Below are 21330 nucleotides of genomic sequence, written 5' to 3'. Positions count from 1 at the left end.
GGTCTAACCTCTGTATCCTCCACCTCCTCCACCAGCTGTGCAGGCCCCTCCACCACCTCCAAAACCTCCTCGAGTTTTCCAGCCCATGACTTGACAGGGTTCTCCACCCTGACCTCCCAGAATGATTGGTCTACCCCCTTGAGGAACAGGGGCAGTGTCATTCCAGCCTCCACCACCGCCTGAAATTCACAGAGCCACTCAGATCATAAAAACTATATTAAAAGACACAAAAGTGCCCTATTTCAGCTTCTCTGCATGGCTAATTAATTTCACAACAGGTGACAATATATATATTTTTTATTTATATCCATCCTCCAACAGATCTATGAATGCAGAGTGGCACAGCAATTTCTCCAGAGAAAATAGTCTCCTATGAACATCCCTGTTCCTCTAAAGCAGGTCAGTGCTGTTGCTTAGCATGCACATGTTCAAATAAAAATGTGGCAAATTATTTCAGACGTCAAAGCCGTCCCATTTTGCTAACTCTCTAATGGTTTCTTAGCAGCACATTCTTTGCTGGGGAGAAAAAAAACAAAACACTCAGGCCATTTTGAATAAAGACGATTTTTAGAGATAAAAAGGAAAGCAAGATTGGAAGGATCGATGGATTGACCATTGACCATTTCTAGATGACTGCTAGGGTGTCCTGTGTGATTTTTTTTAAGGTGGTTACTAGGGTGTTCAGTGAGGCTGTTATGTAATTATTACATTTCTGTACATTTCCTTATGGACATGATGGAAACATATTCAATATAATTAGGAATGAAGGTTTTGTGTAGCAAATAGAGCACAATGGGGGAGCTGGCCTTTGAAAAGAGTGCCACTGATAGAAGCCATACTGAGTGCTCGGCAGGACACAAACAGAACACCCACAATGCAACAGCATGCAGAAACATGATGCACAGACACAGATGCACCTTCAATTGCTTAGACTTGAAAGCAGAGCACACTATTATTACTGTACTGTTGTTGCCGCCTTCCAATATATATATACTGTATATAAGAATATCCAAGATCCAAAATTCTAACACTGATTTGCTGCTTCAGTCTTATTCAGGACAAGGAATTTGAAGGCACATCCTCAAAAATCATATTCAATCTTAGACTGGATAAAGAACTATTTTGAAGCCTAGCAGAAAAGAAAATTATTATGCCCATGTCCAGAAAGGAAAAAGCCTGGGGGAGCAGCATTTTTTTTTTTTCATATCAATCAAACTTGATATTCTGGTAAACAAAAGCATAGTTCCAACTATCCACATGAAGTAAAAAATAAACAGATAAATAAAAATATCTGCCCTGTGTGCAAAATGTTCTGCTTCACTGCTATCTGCCAGAAGGAGTAATACACACTAGTTCAGTAATGCTAAAATGTGTCTAATTGATTTATAATGCAGACAATCTGTTTGGGTTACCTGCAGCACCTGATTTTCCATTACGGCCGGGAATGCTGGGATCCCTGTCCATCACTTCCTCTAGGGTTTCTGATTGGCTGCTGTAGCCACGGCCTCCACCTCCAGCAGCAATAAATAGAGGAATGTGGACTCCATTTACCACCTGTAACCAATGGAAACAGGACTATAATTTAAGTGTAAATCTTCCAATTGCCACTGAAATGTGAGGTGCCATGATGCTACTGCGGTGTCGCCAGGGTATTGCTATTCTAAGGTGTCACTATGTGGTTTCTGCTGTGTTCAAGGTGATTGCTTGTGGGCCCAGCCCCAATCTGTATAAATGACCCTTCCTTCTATGTATGGCTTTAAGGACTTTCTCATCAATTAGTTACCTGCAGCGCCTGATTTTCCATTGCGGCCGGAAATGCTGGGATCCCTGTCCATCACTTCCTCTAGGGTTTCTGATTGGCTGCTGTAGCCACGGCCTCCACCTCCAGCAGCAATAAATAGTGGAATGTGGACTCCATTTACCACCTGTAACCAATGGAAACAGGACTATAATTTAAGTGTAAATCTTCCAATTGTAACTGAAGTGTGAGGTGCCATGATGCTACTGCGGTGTCGCCAGGGTATTGCTATTCTAAGGTGTTACTATGTGGTTTCTGCTGTGTTCAAGGTGATTGCTTGTGGGCCCAGCCCCAATCTGTATATATGACCCTTCCTTCTATGTATGGCTTTAAGGACTTTCTCATCAATTTTATTGGTGAGATTGAACCTGGTTTGCATACTCTACATAGTTACTCAACAATGTTCTTCAGATAAAGCAGAATTTCAATAGAATGTGATGTTAGCATGTGGCTAAGCTAACACCCAATACTATTTTACACATTGACATGACATGACACATGAATATTGGCTAAAATCGTGAATTGTAATTAGATTAGAAAATATCTTTATTGATATCAGCATTGAATTAAGTATATGTATAGGTAATTGTTGCATACAACTCTGTCTGCCATTTACTGATTGATTGATTGATTGATTAATTTGAGGTCATTAATTGTGGTGCATGCCCCAACATTTAACACTCAAAGTTAGACATTTTCAAAGAGACTGACTGAAGAAACTGAGGGATAATTCACCCAAGAATGAACATTTTGTCATCATCACCACTCTCAACTTGTTCCAAACATGTACGAGTTTAAGTTTGAGATATTTTGAAGAATGAAGATGGTGACCGAACAGTTGATGACAGTTGATGACTTTCCCCCACCCCCCCATTTCTGGGCGCACTGTCCAAATAGATATACACATATTTAAATGTACAATGTTGGAAATATCCAATTTAAAAGGCATTTTATATAGTGTCACCTTGAAGACGTAGGTGCCTCCTCCTCCTCCACCACCTCCTCCCTTAAGCTGGGTCTTGTTGATTGATGGTCCTTGCTGTTCCCTGCAGATCCGGTCCATTGTAGTCACCATCTATGAAAAAAAAAATATATATGCAATTCTTTCATGTTTTGCTAGATGCTCATACCCTTTTTAAATTTTTTGAAACAGTAGCACAGGGATATATTGGTAGAAAGGATTACTCACATTTGGGCAAGCATCCTCTCCTTCCTGTCCCACTAGAATATACAGCAGCTCATCCTTCTGTAACAGGAAGTCTCCGGTCATGTACACCCCATGTGACTTGTGGACAGCCTGGACACTGCGTCCACCAGCTGCTCCATACGTCGTGATCCTAAACCCAATACAGATAAGTAAGCAGTCATTTAGCTGCTGCTTTCTCCCAAAGTGACTTATAGTGCACTTATCTCCGTGAGTGACCAGGGGTTAAGTGCTTTGCTCAAGGGCACAATGGCAATGGTTCTTCACACACTTCTTACGGGGATCAAACCGACAATCTTCTAATTACAATCCCTGACTTTTAGTAACTACACCACCATTGAACCAGGAATGGCATGAATGCTCTGTTCCTAAAGCTAGCAAGCTGCCCTGCAGTTTACTGCCTACAGCAGCATTCTAACTGAAATGGAACCACATAAGTTAATGGAACAGTCTAAGTCTACATACAGTACACATCTCCACAAGCACAGTTCCAGCATTAGCATGTTGCTAAGCAAACGACGTGTTACTGTTTTTACTTTAAAATGACACAACACATTAATATTGTGTGAAACAGTCTATTTTAATTACCATACTTTCCAGAAAATAAGTCACACATGACTATAATTTACAAAATTTGCACTAAGGGGGAAAAACACAGATAAGTTGCACCATTTCAATGTACATTTTAAAAATATTTTTCCTATTTAGACTGTCATTCTAAACAACCACTGTTTCTCACTACTCCATCAGCCATCTTGGATGGATTGTTTGAGCTGAACTCATTTTTCTTTTTCTCCAAAAGAAGCTACTTACAATGCCGTCGCAGTATTTGGTCAAATGAGATATTCTAGCAGACAGCATAATATTACCTTCTGAAACAGCATTTGCATCAGGAGCATGTCTTAAAATGTCGTCTAGGTAGGCTCACTTTAAACAGAGCTGAAAAAAAAAATGTTTTCTTTACAGACTTTGCTAAGTGAATGTCATTATCAGTCTGGGTGCTACTTGAGCAATGCAGCTGATGAAATGTGTTTTCCCATTCCTCCTGCTCCACGGACAACAATTACCTGAATGACCTGACGGGCTCGATAACAGGCAGCAATTGTGCAGAAAAAGAATGTTTTCCCATTTCATGGTCGAAAAAGTAACTACTAAATTCCTAGAGGCTGAACAGTATGGCATTTTGGGTTGTGGTGGTCAGGACATTATGTGTGTGTGTGTGTACCTGTATTTCCTTGTCTCTGGGACCCGCCACATCTGGATGCCCTTGAATGGTCCCTTAGTGCCTACAGTGACATTGACATTGGTGTTGCGGTATGAGTTACTGCACTGAGTCGGCGTTGGACCGTCTTGTCCTGTTGCTCCGCAGGTGTGGAATATCCACTTGACAGCTGAAAACACACACAAATGTCCACACATACAGCGAATGTATTATTAGCTTTGTAAAATAAGAATTCTTCTTGTTCAGAGAGAGAGAGAGAGAGAGAGAGAGAGAGAGAGAGAGACACTATAACTTGGTGTAGAACTTGGACAAAACAAGTCTTTGCTCTTTTAGATGGCAAAAATGGAAAGAGATGCTATGTGATGTGTTTGGCTGGCTGGGCTGTCAAAAAGCCACAGACAATTTATGATTTTTCTCTTCTTAGCTGGAAACCTGTAGAATGTCTTTCACAGACCTGAAAATAGCACCACATGAAGAGTTCATTCATTGCTAAATGTCAAACGCACTTATTCATGAGAAGAATGAGGTTCTGATTGAGTTCACTTCACTTCTGGTAAGATATATACTTGGCTCACATCCAATGGATTCTAAAGGTTAAAGTGTATTACAGGTATGTTGCACCACATTTAATTTTTTTTCTGGCATCTTTATCTGCTCAGAAGCTACAGACTGGAGGCTTATCTACGTCATCTTCATGCGCTATTTATTATCTTTGTTTGTAGTGTCCTATAACACACTGAAAAACACGTTTCATTCATCCAATTAAAAAAATGTAGGGTAATGATTCACATCTATATTTTTTAACTTGAGCCAATGAAAAATAAATAACTTGCCCTAAGGTGCAGTGGGCATTTGCTGTGTACCCTAGTGAAAAAGAAGTACACTTTAGCATACTTCTGAAAAGAGTACTTATTATAGAAAATAATATAATAAAAAATAGATGTCTGGGTAACAAAACCTTTAAAAAAAAATCAAAAATGTTTTGAAAGTGATGAAAAATTAATCCATATGAATCGATTATTTAATCCAAGTCTTGTGAAGAAACACAATTGCTTTATGTGATGAACATATTAAATTGATAGGCCTTTATTCACATATAAGCACAACGAATCACACATGGTAAACACAGAATCTTCAGCACACTTGTGTGTTACATGAAAATCAATGAGGTTTGGTTTAGCGTGTGATGCATGCACACACGTATGTGTTCGCAGTGTGTATGTGTGTTTTGACTGTTGTTTAAAAGTAAATAAAACCCTAAATTAAATCTCTTCATATATCTTCACAAGGATTAAAGTGCTAAGATTAAAACAAATATGTCATCTTATTAACCTTTTTGGATCATTTAAGTTTGGGTTACCTGGACTTTCAGAGTTACAGAACCCTCTGAGGTTTAATTAAACAGTGTTTCCAAGATCTTATGGGTTTGAAATGACATTAGGGGGAGTAAATCATGACCAAATTTTATTTTTTTTCCCTATCAATGTTAAGTGCAAACTGAATGTGATGTTTTTTTTTTTTTTTGACAATTTGTTACACGTTAACCCATTTCATAGACAAAATTGGATGGGAGGGGAAAGTTCTATTATTGATCTACTGACAATGTGCAAATTAAAGAACACAGCCACAGCCAGCTCATTTATATAATGACCAACGCAATTTACTAGGAACAGTGCATATTAGCGTAAGGTTGTAGACGATGCTAATCAGGTGCGGGTGATCTACTAACAACACAGGTGCAAAATAGGTTATACCCATAAATCACATTGCATGATGCATTTTAATACTCTCCTCTCTGAAATTTCAGGTCTGAAAGGGAAACACCTACAAATGCATGTGCAATAAGCCAAAAAATAACTCCACACTTTTTCATCGCAAAGTTTTCACAGTATGTGTCTTTGGGGAAATGGGGAAGTCGTGGCCTAATGGTTAGAGAGTCGGACTCATAACCCAAAGGTTGTGGGTTCAAGTCTCGTACCGGCAGGAATTGTAGGAATTGTACCCCCAACTGCTCCCCGGGTGCCGCAGCATAAATGGCTGCCCACTGCTCCGGGTGTGTGTTCACGGTTTGTGTGTGTTCACTGCTGTGTGTGTGCACTTTGGATGGGTAAATGCAGAGCACTAATTCTGAGTATGGGTCACCATACTTGGCCACATGTCACGTCACTCACTCACTCACTTTGGTAGATTCTGATAGTGCTTTTTTAAATGCAAAAAAAGAGAGAGTTTGTGCTGGTGCAAGCTGTTAGTAAATCTGGCACTAAATGTAATATCAAATAACACAATTACAAACAAGTACTTTACATGTTAGGCAACATGTCAAAATAAGTGTACTTGGTAATACGGTATTTAAAGGTGTCTTTGTTACACCTTACATGTACTTACTTTTAATAACAATAAATTAAGCATAATTACATGCAAGCCAAACCCTAACCATATAGTAAGTACATGTAGTTAATTAATATTACTCAGTATTTAAATGTATCATTACACTGTAACAAGGACACCTTATAACAAAGTGTATGAAAAAAAAAGATTTAAAATGTACTTAAAACTTTTAATTTGACTTTATTACAAAGTGCATTTGGTACTCAAGCGTGTACAAGTTATGAAACTATCTTTAAGTATGCTTAAATTGCTTATTTTATTATATTAATGCATATCATCTTCAAGTTAAGTTTTTAAAAATATATACTTTTAAGATTTGAGGTATACACTTGAAGTGCACATTCAATAAACTTATTTTTCATTTCTCTTTCGCAAGGGTAGATTGGGTGCTGGAACCAATCAAATGGCAACCAATCCAGTTTTGAAATTAATCATCAGAACAGAGTGAGATCAAGGTGAGAAATACAAAGTCTCCATAGGTGTAAAAATATCCCATGGCAAAATAGACCTCTTTTCATGCAGTGATGTTGTTCTAGTCAAGTCTGCGAATAAAACATCCGAATAAAAGTTTACTTCCTTGCCAGCAACCTACAGAGATCTGTAATTAGATCTGAAGATAAAGGAAGGTTTGAGTTGTAAGAGAGGTTTGCGGCTGACAAATATCACCAATTATGGTCTTATACAGCTTCCTTTTATTAGAGTTCTTGAAGGTTTGATTGGTGGAAATGGCTGAGTCATCGGAAGCTGAGCAGCGGCGCTCAGTGCATCATGAGGTTAGCGGCCCGTTTCTCTTTTCTCATCAGAAGAAGCAATCACGCAGACACAAGTCAGAGGAAGTAATCAAGGAGACAAAGGCCGAGGGAGCTGATCTGACAGAAGAACATGCTCCCTCTCTCCACAGCGCTGAAGATTTGAGTCAGCATAAGGCATACTCCCCCATTCAACTGGGCTTTGCTTGCCAAAATGAGATGCCATGGTGGCAAAGGGAGAAATCGATAGTGGAGGATGGATGGGGAGAGGCCAGGAACAGAAAAGAGAAGGTAAAATTAGAGATAGCAAGAGGGTGAGCGGAGGCATGACAGAACATATCAATAGTTGCACAATTTATCAAACGCATCAAAACATTTTCAAAGTTATATCAATTATACATGACTGAATCAAAGGAAGACTGATGTGCTGCTTGATTTCCCTTTGAGTTTAAAGAAAACAACTGCCGAAAATAGAACTTTAGAAAGCTTTACTAGAGTGTGTCTGGAAGAAAGTGTTTGTGTTTAATTATTAACTGTCTTGAGCAGTTGTGGTTTTGAACAGCTCAGAAATGATAGGTTAAAACTAGACATAGGTGGTATGATCAAGATATATTATGATATGCTTCTTTTTGATGGAAAGCCAACTGAAAAAAAGAGGTGTGTATAGAATAAATGTAATGCAGTAATGCAGAATCCAGTAAATTATACTGATTATTTCTAACTTGTGTAAATTAACTTAGTGTAAAAAAAAACATTTATATGTTGCATAACACTATGTAACTGAATGAATATGCACTAATTTAAACACAGGGATGACTGCACATTGGTTCTGTACTAATTGTACACAACTAACAATGCCCCTTTTTAACAGGTTCTTGTCTTGACTTGAATGCATTTTGCTCTGATATTTTTTTCTCCATTGCTCCATTTACTACAGCATAACAGCACTGCAAATGTGCCATCTGTTTATACTTTTCAACTGTTGCATGGTGTGTATTATCACCAACTCATAACTGAAGCTGAGACTCAAACGCTTCACAGATTACATTATTATACTATTTATAAAATAAAACAGTCTCTTCTGCTCTTAAACAACAATGGCATGAAATATTATTATTTAAATGTGTAATACATTTAAATTTATTTACTCCTTAACAACTAAATTGTACTGAATCCAAACTTCCAAATAACATGATATGGTATAATATGATAATATGATGCTGGATGCATTGTGTTGTGATTTTTATTTCAGGGGGTTGCTGGTTAACTAACAGAACTTTTGCAAACATATGAAAAATAAAACGTTTTCTTAAATGAAACAACCAAAAACTCAACTTGTCATGAACGTTAATTTTCTGAAGTATTCAGAAATAGATTTAAGCATTTTATAAATACATTTAATATTGATAATGTTGAATGTTACATTATTAATTATTTTTAATGTGAGAACCACTCTTAAAAAAAAGCAATACTGATGCAAACTTCAATTAATAATTTCAAGCAAATTGCAAGCATTAAAAAAAAAAAAAAACTATGCAAAATTGTAGAAAAGAAATTGAATTATCATCAATGGGCATGAAATGTATCCTAAGTTGTAATGACTCATATACTCCGCAAAGTGCAAAATAAATAAATAAATAAAGATTTATGTAGGATGAGGTCAAACAATCAATTTCATAAAACATTAAGCACTGAATCGTCCTCCTTTTGCCTTTTCAGACACTGCAGAGAAGAGTTGGATTGTATTTTTTTGACCATTCAAGCTGAACTACGCCAGAGAATGGCCTGTGTGAGTGAGATTTGCTAATGAGTCTTGATGAATAGCAGATCAGCTGCTCGTTCAGATTTATTAAGGCTGAAATGGCGTGGGAGTCATTTCACAAACACTCAAGCTCACCATATTGATAAATGGCTATGCTCCAATGAGCATGAACATAAGAGGGACACCTGTATATGCTATAAGCAAGCAGATCAGTCTTCCCAATGCTGATGGCTTTTGGTAGGACATTTTCAAAAGTCATGTGCTAGACGGCTGATTTGTGCATGTTCAATAGACAATCATACTAATGTGAAGCAATGTTTTACAATACAGGCTTCATAAACAATTCTGATCATTTGAAAGCATTAATGTGAAACATTGCCTCTGTTTTCACAGTTGGTTTGATTGCAGAATGGCACCTGCATTTGTCTGCCACAAACACATTTAAGAGATTGGAAAAATGAGAGCTGTTTGCTGTAAAGCAATTTGAGATGAGCAGCTATGAGAAATTCATTATTCTATAATACATATGATCAGGACTGTGCAAATATGCAAATTCTTTGTCATTAATAGCACTTCACTTCCACAATTTAGTACAGATTATGACATGACTTGTGTTCCAGAGGCGATTTCAAGCAGACTTAATATGTTTCATTGATTTGCACCCAAGTTTTGAAAGCCACATTTCCACCAACCAAATCACACAAACTCTAATGTCATCCTGACCCAGATGTGCACCAAAAGCTGTAAAGTGAAAGCACCCTTAGATGCTATAACCGGTCTTTCGGCAGTGTTTGAATTGTAGAAGATGGTGCAGCAATAGTCCAGTAGATGGCATACTTTCTTTTCTCTGCAGTGTGCTTCCATGACACAGAGAGAAGAAGAGAGACAGTATCTGAGCCTCTGTTCATAAGCATTCATCTTCTATATACATTAGAAGTGCAACATATTTTGTGTACTCAAGCATTTCAACAATTTCGGTGTGCTCAGAAGGAATTGCGTGGTCTGGACTTTGAATTAGGTCCTCTGATGTCTGCAGTGCATAACTCATAACTTGCTGGGAAAACAAAGATTCCAGAGTCTTTATAAAAATCATGGTGCTACCACTGTTGGAATTGGGAGTGTTAGGTAGGTAGGTAGGTAGGTAGGTAGGTAGATAGATATATAGGTAGGTAGGTAGGTAGGTAGGTAGGTAGATAGGTAGATAGATAGATAGATAGGTAGATAGATATATAGGTAGGTAGGTAGGTAGGTAGGTAGGTAGATAGGTAGATAGGTAGATAGATAGATAGATAGATAGATAGATAGATAGATAGATAGATAGATAGATAGATAGATAGATAGATAGATAGATTATAACAGACATGACATTAGACTGGGGTGCATTTCCAGTACAAGGACGTAACTCGCTGCTTAACCACAGTATGCTATATCATTAGAGAAATTAACTAGTAAGTCACGATTCTTCCCAAAACCGTAGTAGCATGGTGGTGTTTAAACCACACAACAATAGGTTGTCGTTAATGACATCGCATGCAGGTGGTGCAGTAATAATAACTTCTGCTAATTAATCAATTCGAGAATGCAATTTAAATGCAAAATTATTGTAGTGCATTTACGCAAACAACAAAAAAATCACATTAACATGCAGTATGTAATTGGTGTACACTTTATTCTTGCATGCAGTTCATTTCTCCACAACGCAATTTCTCTGAGATGCTGTTGTGACAGACATGGACTACTTCATTATTTTTATTCCTTAATTGTTTTGCTTTATTTGATGCATTGTATGTCAATCAGACAGATGCTTCTTGACTTACTGGGTTGGGTAGGCATAAGAGACTAGTTTAAAATAAACCATTGAACAATGACTGAAACTGTGTTTGTTTCAGTGCTCATGCACTCTACAGTTTCAATACAATAACACAAATAACTGTGGTTTGCACCAAACGTCAGACTTGTAATCACATTGGGGCAAATTTCAGTCAGAACAAGTCAGATAAAAGTTAGAAACAACTCAAAAAAGACAAACAGCTCAAGCACATGAAAGTAGCTAAAACTCACATTCTGTAGACGCTCCAGGCTCTCCATCGAGTGCTGTCGTGGTCTTGATGTTCTCATTGCTTGGTGTGAACAGCACTTGTGTGGGGCTTGTGGGAGCCACCGGAGGAAATTCTCCATTGGCTGAAGATGAGAGAAAAGACATAATAAATTGGTGTGGTCCAACAATACTCCTGCAGTCAGAGAAAATGTTGCAGGCATTGTTAAAACACAGTTTCTGTAAGCCTATAGATAATAGCTGGATTTTGGCTCAATAAAAAATACTTTTAGATAATCCATTTCATTAACAATACCCATTCTCTATAGCTGGTAATGATATCCACATCTTTGTCTTGAGAATTGTGTTAATATACGAGACATACACTGAAAAAAATGGCTCAACTGTTTGCATATCTTTCAGATGTTAATCATATGCTAATAAGGTTGTTTGCTGATGATGTAGGAGTCTTAAATGGGTGAACACTTGACCTCAAAATCTTGATATGCATTACTCAACAGGGAAAATTCCATGTCACTTAGTCATTACTTAAAAATGCAGATCACACATGGACAATCATTTTATATACAAATAAAACATAACCTTTAGTTATAATTGCTAATACATCAAGAATTTATGGCATTTGTCATTTTTACTTTCATTGGCAAAAGCTGTTACTGGGGTCATGTAACATCTAAGTCAGATGCCTTTCCATATCATGAGGATTTTCTGCTTCTTTCTCTCTTTGACTGGATTTGACATTTCCATCACCTCCCCTCACGCAATTTTCATGGGGTAATATTTTATGGACCTCTCGATGCTTAAGCATGCAGAATAGTAAGCACTTGGGATAAAACATGTATTATCTATATAATTGTACACCAATTGCATTGTCCAGTTCTTGATTCTGATTTGCTGATATGTTGATTGCACAGCTATGGGATAGCTCTTGTTGACTGCATAACATTGGCAAATCAAATTTCAGTTTTTGGCCATTTTTCTAAGGAAGATATTTTATTGGTGGCACAAGGTCAGAAAACCTGAAAAAAATGCATGTTTTAAAAGCAGAATTCCATTATTGTCATGGGTTAGGGTGGTTTTCAAAGAATTCTTCAAAACCTCAGTGGGACAAAATATCTGACAGAAACAAATATTTAAGCATTTGTCTTTAAAGAGTTTCTATACAGTTTTAGTTTAATTATGAAGTATGTTATACTTGTAATTCTTGGACATAAAACACAGACAACCACAACTCCACACAAGTAGACAACCACCACCAATAGAGTCAAGAGTTTAGTTCATATTTCTTAATTACTTTGACAAGCCACATGAGCTTCTGCATTGTTCCAATTGTCAACTCCCTGTGAAGACAAATCATCCTATTCCCCCAAACGTAGCTGCTCAGACAATACTGGGACTCTGTGAAAAATGCTACCTCTCATCTCCATCCCTTAATCATCGCTTTAAAAATATTACATCCACATCCAATTCTACCATACTACCATTCCACATCCAAAAGTTGCAACCCAGGCTCATTCAAAATACGTGCCTCTAAATACATTTACGCAACACTGTTATTACATACCTTACTGCATGTTTACGGCAGTTTCAAAGTAAAATGTCCAGTGCAGTGGGGCTAAAACGTGGGTTCAATATGTAACACTGGCACATTTTTGTTTTGTCGATGTAGGCACGTATTGCTGTGTTTGAATTACATTGCGTATTGTGGTGGTTCATAATTCAAATATGCAAGAGTGTCGCTAAAATGCTCTATCGTTTTGGAAATATCCCCTACACCAAACCCAACCCTAAACCTACTCAGTAGTGTTAACAAATGTAAAAGTGATATAAAATGCACTTTTTGTTGCAGCCATGCTATTTTAACTTCCTCATGCGGATTTGAGCTGTTTTGTTTGAACCGTAATTTCACAGGGTTCGTACCAGAGCTGTTCATCACTTAAGCGCAACGCCATATCGCGTATATGAGTTAGAAAACTCATGAATATGAAGCTGGATATGTGACGACTCAAAAGTATCAGTTTTCAAATCTCGCAGCGTGTAAAAATAGAAAATAGTTTTGAATTCATAACATAATGTTCCTCAAGTAATTATGCGAAAATTGTGCTTTACTTATCGAAACTGTGGACCTGAAAATCATACTATGTGTGAAAAATAATAAAAGTTGTTGGAGTTTTACTGCCTCTAGTGTTCATTTCAAAACTGCAGTGATTTGTATGTATAGGTACGTTTCGTAGAAATGTAGGTAGAAGCACGTATTTCCAATGAGCCTATGTTTCAAAGGTGCTCTGTTGGATTGTGCTCTGGTGACTGCGGAGGCCATTTAAGTGTAGTGTACTTAATATAATGTTCAAGAAACCAGTTTGAGAAGATTTGAGCTTTGTAACATGGTCTGTTATCCTGCTGGAAGTAGCCATTATTAGATGGGTACACTGTGGTCAAAAAGGGATGGATATAGTCAGCAATAATATTCAGGTAGGCTGTGGCATTTAAACAATGCTCAAGTGGCCCAAAGTGTAAAAACAAACAAACAAAAACACTTCCCACACCATTACACCACCATCAGTCTGAAAGCCTGATACAAGGCAAGATATATCTATGCTTTCATGTTAGGGCTGTGCAATTAATCGACATACAGTTTCGATTTCGGCTTCCGATTATGAAAATGCGATAATCGAGATAAAACGATTATTGTGCCCCATTCCTCCTTTCCATCGGGGCAGTTTGGCTCCTCCATAAATGCCCAAACTCAACGTGCAAATCAATAAAATCTTTAAAAAAACTAAATGGGACGTGCTTGATTTATTCATGTTTATTAGATTTGTTTGTGTTTCTAAAAGCGCAAAAGAGAACTTGCACTGATCTGTGCATGCGCTCCAACACGGAGCAGAACACGGACATGTAAAGTAAACTTTTAGCTTAAACTGCATGCCTAAACGGTCAAATACACGCAAAAATATGTCAAAATGCAGGGCTTGGTGATTATTCATGTAAACACTCGTCAGTTATGTCTTAAGTGAATGTAAACAGTTGAGAATGAAAATACGTGTGTAACAGTATATTGGATCCGTACAGCTCTTAAAGCGACAGCGGGTAATATTCCTTCTGCCGTATCAGACCACAAAAGACAAGGGGAAAATCACTCACTGCTCTTGACTGAAGGACTTTTGTAACTTTAATAAGAAACACAGCAAGTTTAATTATTACAGTAAAGACTATGCTGTTTTATTTTACATTTGATTATTACATTTCTGTAGTATGCTGTTAGCTAAATACTTTAGACTTGCATAAAAAAATGTACAGCACTGATTGTTGTATTTGTATGTTTTTTTCTATTGTTTTTGACATTTGCTTTTTTTATTGTATTACTGAATTGTATCACTGATATAAAGTTTTGTGCATATTACCCACTAATAATCCTGTTAAATAATTGTGATTACAATATTGACCAAAATAATCGTGATTAATATTTTTGCCATAATCGAGCAGCCCTACTTTGATGTTATGCCAAATTCTGACCCTACCATCTGAATGTTGCAGCAGAATTCAAGACTCATCAGACCAGGCAACCTTTTCCCTGTCTTCTATTGTCCAATTTTGGTGAGCACATGTGAAATGTAGCCTCAGTTTCCTGCTCTTAGCTGACAGGAATGCTATCTGGTGTAGTGTTCTGCTGCTCTAGCCAATCTGTTTCAAGCTTCATCGTGTTGTGCATTCAGAATTGCTCTTCTGCAGATCTCAATTGTAACAAGTGGTTATTTGAGTTGATGTCTTTCTATCAGCTCGAACCAGCCTGGCTATAGTCTCCTCTGACCTCTGGAGTCAACAAAGCATTTTCGCCCACAGAACTGGCGCTCACTGCATATTTGCTCTTTTTCGTACCATTCTCTGTAAACTCCAGAGATGGTTGCACATGAAAATCCCAGCAGATCAGCAGTTTCTGAAATACTCAGACCAGCCCGTCTGGCACCAACACCCATGCCACATTCAAAGTCACTTAAATCAACTTTTTTTTCCCTATTTTGATGCTCGGTTTGAACTTGACTACATGCCTAAATGCAAAGAGTTGCTGCCATGTGATTGGCTGATTAGAAGTTACATCATGTTACATTAATACTTTTTATGAAATAAACTCTTCCAGATGGCAGTGCTATACTTAGCAGGCAGTCATCCTATATAGAAACTAAACCACTTGCAGTGCAGTTCATTGATTTTTTTGATCATAACATCATTCTGTTTTGCACTGCTCATTTGCAGTCTAGCCACAGTGTCATATGCAATGTGCCTGTCTTAGGGAAGGGCAAGGTTTTTCAATTGGATTTGGTAATGCATAAATGAGATAAATAGAATAATGCACGCTTCTTATCTGATTTCAACTGAAGCATGTAAATGCAAATTTAAAAAGTGTCATTCTACATTTTACTTCCAAAATGACACAATACGCTACTTATAATGCATTACCTATAGCATTGTGATGTAACCACTAGGCCATGGCTCTGACTATTCATGTATTTTTAATTTCACTATGGATGACAAGTTATCAATGGTTTGACTGCAGAAGCACACACTGCAGTAGACAACTTTGGCTGGTGGTCAAAGACAAGATTTCTTGAACTATGGAAGAATGTTGCTCCAGGGAGAACTGTCACTCAGCAGTTTTTTTTTAATCTGCCAGGACAATCAGAAAACAGCTTAGTCATCACTCTTCAAATACTTCAATATGTCTCCATATCCAACTGGCCAGTTGTGATACTCGCATGGTAGGTCGACGATAATCCAAATCCTAAAGCCCAGAATGACCTCAAGATCTTACAATGAAAAAAGAAAAAAAAATGTTCTGATCTGATCATTTTAAGTCACTTTATTTCATTTCTGTACTTGCCTGAAACATATACCAAATATTTCCGAAATTGTCTAAAAATGTCTGCATGCTGTGCTGCTGTCTCTGTTTTACTCACATAGTTTGACGAAGCACACAACGTTATGCCCTTTTTAAATACTGCTCAAACTTGTGTTCCTCACATCAGAACCAAGGCTCAATATGTTAAGGCTGTGCTAGGGCACAGCTCCGTTTTGTGTTAGTATTCTAATCTCACATATACCCTGAAGGTCTGAATGAATTCAGATAAAGCTGGAAGTCAGAGTGGTTTCCTGCCCACTGTCAGTTTCTCTTAAGGGGGATGTCATATGAGGACTTTTATATGCGTGCTTTGTAGTCTAGATAGCAGTGCTTATTGGAGAGCTGCAGGGAGAACGATAAATCAAACATGTGCAAACTTGTAAAATTCTCTTGACACAATAGTAGGCAATAGTAGTAGTCTATAATAGAAATTGCACCTACATATCTTTAAGCTTGAAAACTTAAGCCACACTTAAAAAATATATGGATTTCATTGCATCATATGACAAAATATCAAACAACAAAGCGTCATCTGTAAATATTAATGTATGAAGTCAGTTTCTTTCATGTTCACTCTACCAAATCAAAGCAGTTATAAGTTATGCATCTAGTTAAGTCATGAATCTCTTGATGGTGCAAGCTGACGGTCCTTAATGAAATCTGCTAGCTGTTACATCATCAGTTCACAGCAGATGCTGATTGGTCTCTGTTGCGTCTATAGCCAATGAGTTTGCTGTCTAACATTCAAGTTGTTTGGTTCTTTGTTCGCTGTAAGCAAGACTTGCAGAAACCCTCCACTTCCCCAGGTCCAAGGGTACAGATCTGCTACGGGCCATTTTATGTATGCTAGCTGTGAGGCAGCACTATGTCTTACATGTTCACAGCTGTGGATGTATTGCCAGTAGCAAATATTTTGGGGCTGCTGAAACAAACAAACAAAAAAAACATTGACACCTTTCCCTGAACTATGTTTTTTTTTTGGTTGCAATTCAGAGCAATTATCACTGGACAACATAATGTCTGACTTTAGCTGCCAGCTAATTTTATCTTGAGTCTTTCTTTCTTTCTTTCTTTCTTTCTTTCTTTTTCCGCAGTAATGGCTGATAAGTCTAAGCCTGGACTCTTCACAGACAGTAGGTTAACCTGGAGCTTTGCATGGTTTATGAAATCGTTAAGCGAATGTTTAATGCCAATGAGTTTGCTGTCTAACATTCAAGTTGTTTGGTTCTTTGTTCGCTGTAAGCAAGACTTGCAGAAACCCTCCACTTCCCCAGCTCCACTCGTACAGATCTGCTACGGGCCATTTTATGTATGCTAGCTGTGAGGCAGCACTATGTCTTACATGTTCACAGCTGTGGATGTATTGCCAGTAGCAAATATTTTGGGGCTGCTGAAACAAACAAACAAAAAAAACATTGACACCTTTCCCTGAACTATGTTTTTTTTTTTGGTTGCAATTCAGAGCAATTATCACTGGACAACATAATGTCTGACTTTAGCTGCCAGCTAATTTTATCTTGAGTCTTTCTTTCTTTCTTTCTTTCTTTTTCCGCAGTAATGGCTGATAAGTCTAAGCCTGGACTCTTCACAGACAGTAGGTTAACCTGGAGCTTTGCATGGTTTATGAAATCGTTAAGCGAATGTTTAAGATTGGGACAAAATCTAGATGCTGCCTGAACTTAACTTTGGACATTATTTATCTCCCTTTGTCTACAATTCAGTATTCCAATATCTCCATCCAAATGGCATGTCTGGCCCACATAATCCCTGTGAGATACATTGGAGAGTTCCACTTATGCTGCTGAGAAAGCAAGGCATTCAATGTCACTCGTTAGGGAAACACCAAACCATCGCTGAGCAGCTGGCATTGTCATAAAAGCAGCACTGGGTGATTTTACGAGGTTTTGGGCACCACAGGTAGTGCCGTAGAATGACAGTGTCTGGGCATAACATCCTAAAAATCCTAGTATGACTTTCCTGACAGCTTTTTTTATTTTACTGTTCCATCACAGGCTGCCGCTCTGGGTAGGCAATGCAAATTTTCTTATGGATATGACTCCCTGTTCCGAAGAGGAAACTAATAAATACAGGATAAGAGAGTATGCCGCTGTGCCAAAGCCAGGAAATAGAGGTAAACACCCACACAGTGAATCCAATGCCATCTGTTTCAATTGGAGAACAGTGAGATGAAGTTGTGGCCCTTACATGAAACACACACAACAATAGAATTGATCAATGTATTTATCACCACATGACAGAGGCCACGCCCACAGCAAAATATGTTCATGCAATTTTTCACTATAGAATCTTACCACAACCTCATCACAGGGGTAGTCCTACTAGAGCCATCTGTGGTTAAGAGCCTTGCACCATGAAACAATGTTGATATATCATAGCTTGTGATTTGTGGGGATAAAAGCAGCCTTCTGTTTACCAGCTCTGAGCTTTAACCACTAAACCAGGGCTTTTCAGCCCCAGTCCTCCAGGCTTCAAGACCACTGTCCTCTAGATTTTACTTTCAGCATTCAAACATGTTGAGCACAGTTACTGAATTTTAATGAATTAGCATGATGTTTTAGATATTTCATTGCAGTACCACTAGTAGTAGTTTAGTAACTTTTATTTCTATTTTGTTTGTTTTTCTAGTTTCAGTTTATTTTTATTGTAATTTTAGTCATGTGTTGCTGCTAAAGCTGCTAAAGGTATTATTTAAATGATTCAATCTGATGTTATTACTATCTAGTGCCATAGATAGATAGATAGATAGATAGATAGATAACTACAGCATTTTTTTTCTCTCTGGAGAGAACTCTAGATTCATCCATTCTATCTCATTGCTGTCTAGAAGAAACAACTGATCTTGTGTGGTTTTTCTATCCTAAGGGCCTTGTCCCCATATTATGTAGCTTGTACCAAATTTTGAACAATTACATTTTAAACAAATCAGTCATGTCAACGATACACAATGCTCAGCCTTGGAAACAATGCTGGATGCTTAGACCGCAAACCCTAGTGTGATGATATATAACTATAATATTTCATTTAGGCAGGGAATGAGGGCATAATGTATCACTTTACACATTCCGAAGTGTCATTGGAAAGGGAAATGGCAGAGGGGATGGGATAAATGGCAGCCGCAGTGCTGGCGCGTTGAATCGATGTGTGGCAGAAAATGGAGTCAGATATAAATTGCTGGGCAAATATTTCATGGAGCAAGTGAGCCATTCAACATCAGTGGCACTCTCTCTCATGCCAATGGAGAGAGATTAGGACGCTTTGTGAAGCGCTCGGATCTTATAAAGATATATATCTCATCATGTCTAATGATGCTTTAAAATCATCACACTGTGAGGATCAAAGTGCCAGCCATCAAGAGAGAATATTCCCTGCACACATTATTTATGTATGTTCAGGTTAAGCTGTCTGCTTTGCTGTGTATTAGTTGTCTTTAATGCAAGGATGCATTATTGAAAGCTGAAACAAACTGGGATTATGCATTAATGTGTTTTAAACAGCACAGCAAACAACTGTAAAGCCCTATACACTCCTTCTGGGAAGTAAACCACTTTTTCCTCGCACTGTTGCCAGGGTCTAGAAGGGCAAATGTATGATGGAGTCAGTGCCAAGTTGATTCGATCTGCCAAACGCTGAAGCAAGCGCATTGGTTCATTCAGAGAAAAAAAGCTAGATGCCATAAGGCTCACAAATAAATGATCTTATCCTGTTTAATCCTAGAGGTTTGCATTAATTATTCCTTCCCATTCCTGTTTTTTTCCCAGCTGTGCAATATCCTGCGCTGATCTCCTTCAAATCCCTCTAAAGAGCCCCCTCAGACGGCTCACAATTTCGTGCAAAATAAAAATGTGGAATTCAAGAGGATGCTTTTCTTGTCAATGTCCTCTTAGCACTGACTTAAAGGTCTTGTCATTCTTGTGTCATCGCTGACCTGGCATTTCATGGAATGTGTCAGAGTCGTTGTTTGAAGAGTTGATTCCAGCCTCAGCAGAGAGTGATTTGTTTGAAACATTTGGAAAGTCGTGTATATACAAACCTTAAACATTGCAATCTGATTCATTTTCACAATTCACCAAATCCAATTTATTTTCATACAAATGTATTTACATGAAGTCCAAACAAAACTTCAGCACATATGCCATTCCCAGCCGCCACATTCGTAACTGGAGCCATATGTTTAAAATTAAGTCTCCTCCACTATTTCATAAGATGAAAGGCAAAAAATAAACACATGATGTTAAAGGGGTCATATGATGTTGCTAAAAAGAACATTATTTTGTGTATTGCTTGTATGACGAAGCGGATATCGTCCTCTTTTGGAAGGCCAAACAAAGTAGTTTCGCTTTCACAACGAAACACACAGCGCCTTCACGAAACGTGGCGGCAGCGGCAACAACAATACTGCAGCGAGAATAAAAGTTATGCCTTTCTTTGCGTGAACATTGTTATGCAAATCTTCCCACATCGTGACGTAGATATGTGGGGGCGTGTTAGAATGGCCGTTTTAGGAGGGCATGGTTGACTCAAAGTCAAAGTATACAACTCCATTATTTAAGTGAAATTACAGATACTGCTGGTTAAATATTACTCCATTACAAGTAAAAGTTGTAAAGACAGATTTTTACTTAAGTAAAAATACAGAAGTACTTGCTTTTAAAAGTACTTGAGTACCAAAAGTAAATTTTCCTTTTGACAATGCCTTTGAAGCAACTTACAATACATTACACCTACTGAACACACTGACTAGCTTGCAGTATTTTTGGAATAAAGAGCTTTTAGAATGTTAAAAACCTATGGGGGAAAAACTAAACAAAACAACATTTTTAATTTACTTTTTTTTTTTTAACACCCCTACCCACCCCCACAAAAGCAGGATGGTAGTGATCTCACACAGCTCTGGACACATCTATGTATAGCCATTCATCCACATTTGAACAGTGAACAGTGAAATTGCTGATAAGGAAGAAAATAAAAAAATCTAACCTGCTTTAAAACCCAGCAACACAACTGTAAATGTATAACTTTACAACAGCAACACTGCTTTAACAAAAAAGCAAAACAGCAAGACTTATTTGACATCAAAACAAACATTTAAAAAAATGCTGTCTAATCACTCTCGCTGTACTTTGATGTCACACACAGAACAGTCTGTGCAGTGCTGCTTCAAGTCAAACACCTTTTGTGTTTTGTTAGGAGACGCACAACAGTTCTTCTGTGGCTTTATAGGTAATATTTTCAC

The 21330-nt window shown here is 37.8% G+C and overlaps 1 protein-coding gene across 1 annotated transcript in view; it reads right to left on the bottom strand.

Annotated features, from left to right (window-relative positions):
• Positions 1 to 21330, bottom strand: part of LOC107592843 (leukocyte tyrosine kinase receptor-like) — an 87712-nt gene that overhangs the window by 27094 nt on the left and 39288 nt on the right. The window contains exons 7-12 of the mRNA XM_016282410.1: positions 11185 to 11304; positions 4228 to 4393; positions 2988 to 3135; positions 2763 to 2873; positions 1413 to 1554; positions 9 to 179 (exon numbers count right to left, since the gene is read on the bottom strand). Coding sequence (XP_016137896.1) covers positions 9 to 179; positions 1413 to 1554; positions 2763 to 2873; positions 2988 to 3135; positions 4228 to 4393; positions 11185 to 11304 — 858 coding nt within the window. The remainder of the gene's footprint in view (positions 1 to 8; positions 180 to 1412; positions 1555 to 2762; positions 2874 to 2987; positions 3136 to 4227; positions 4394 to 11184; positions 11305 to 21330) is intronic.

Source organism: Sinocyclocheilus grahami, unplaced genomic scaffold (genome assembly GCF_001515645.1).
Source record: "Sinocyclocheilus grahami isolate Dianchi unplaced genomic scaffold, SAMN03320097.WGS_v1.1 scaffold160.1, whole genome shotgun sequence".
Classification (NCBI taxonomy): Eukaryota; Metazoa; Chordata; class Actinopteri; order Cypriniformes; family Cyprinidae; genus Sinocyclocheilus; species Sinocyclocheilus grahami.
The sequence above is the reverse complement of the archived record's forward strand: the minus strand, read 5'-3'. Positions and strand labels throughout refer to the sequence as shown.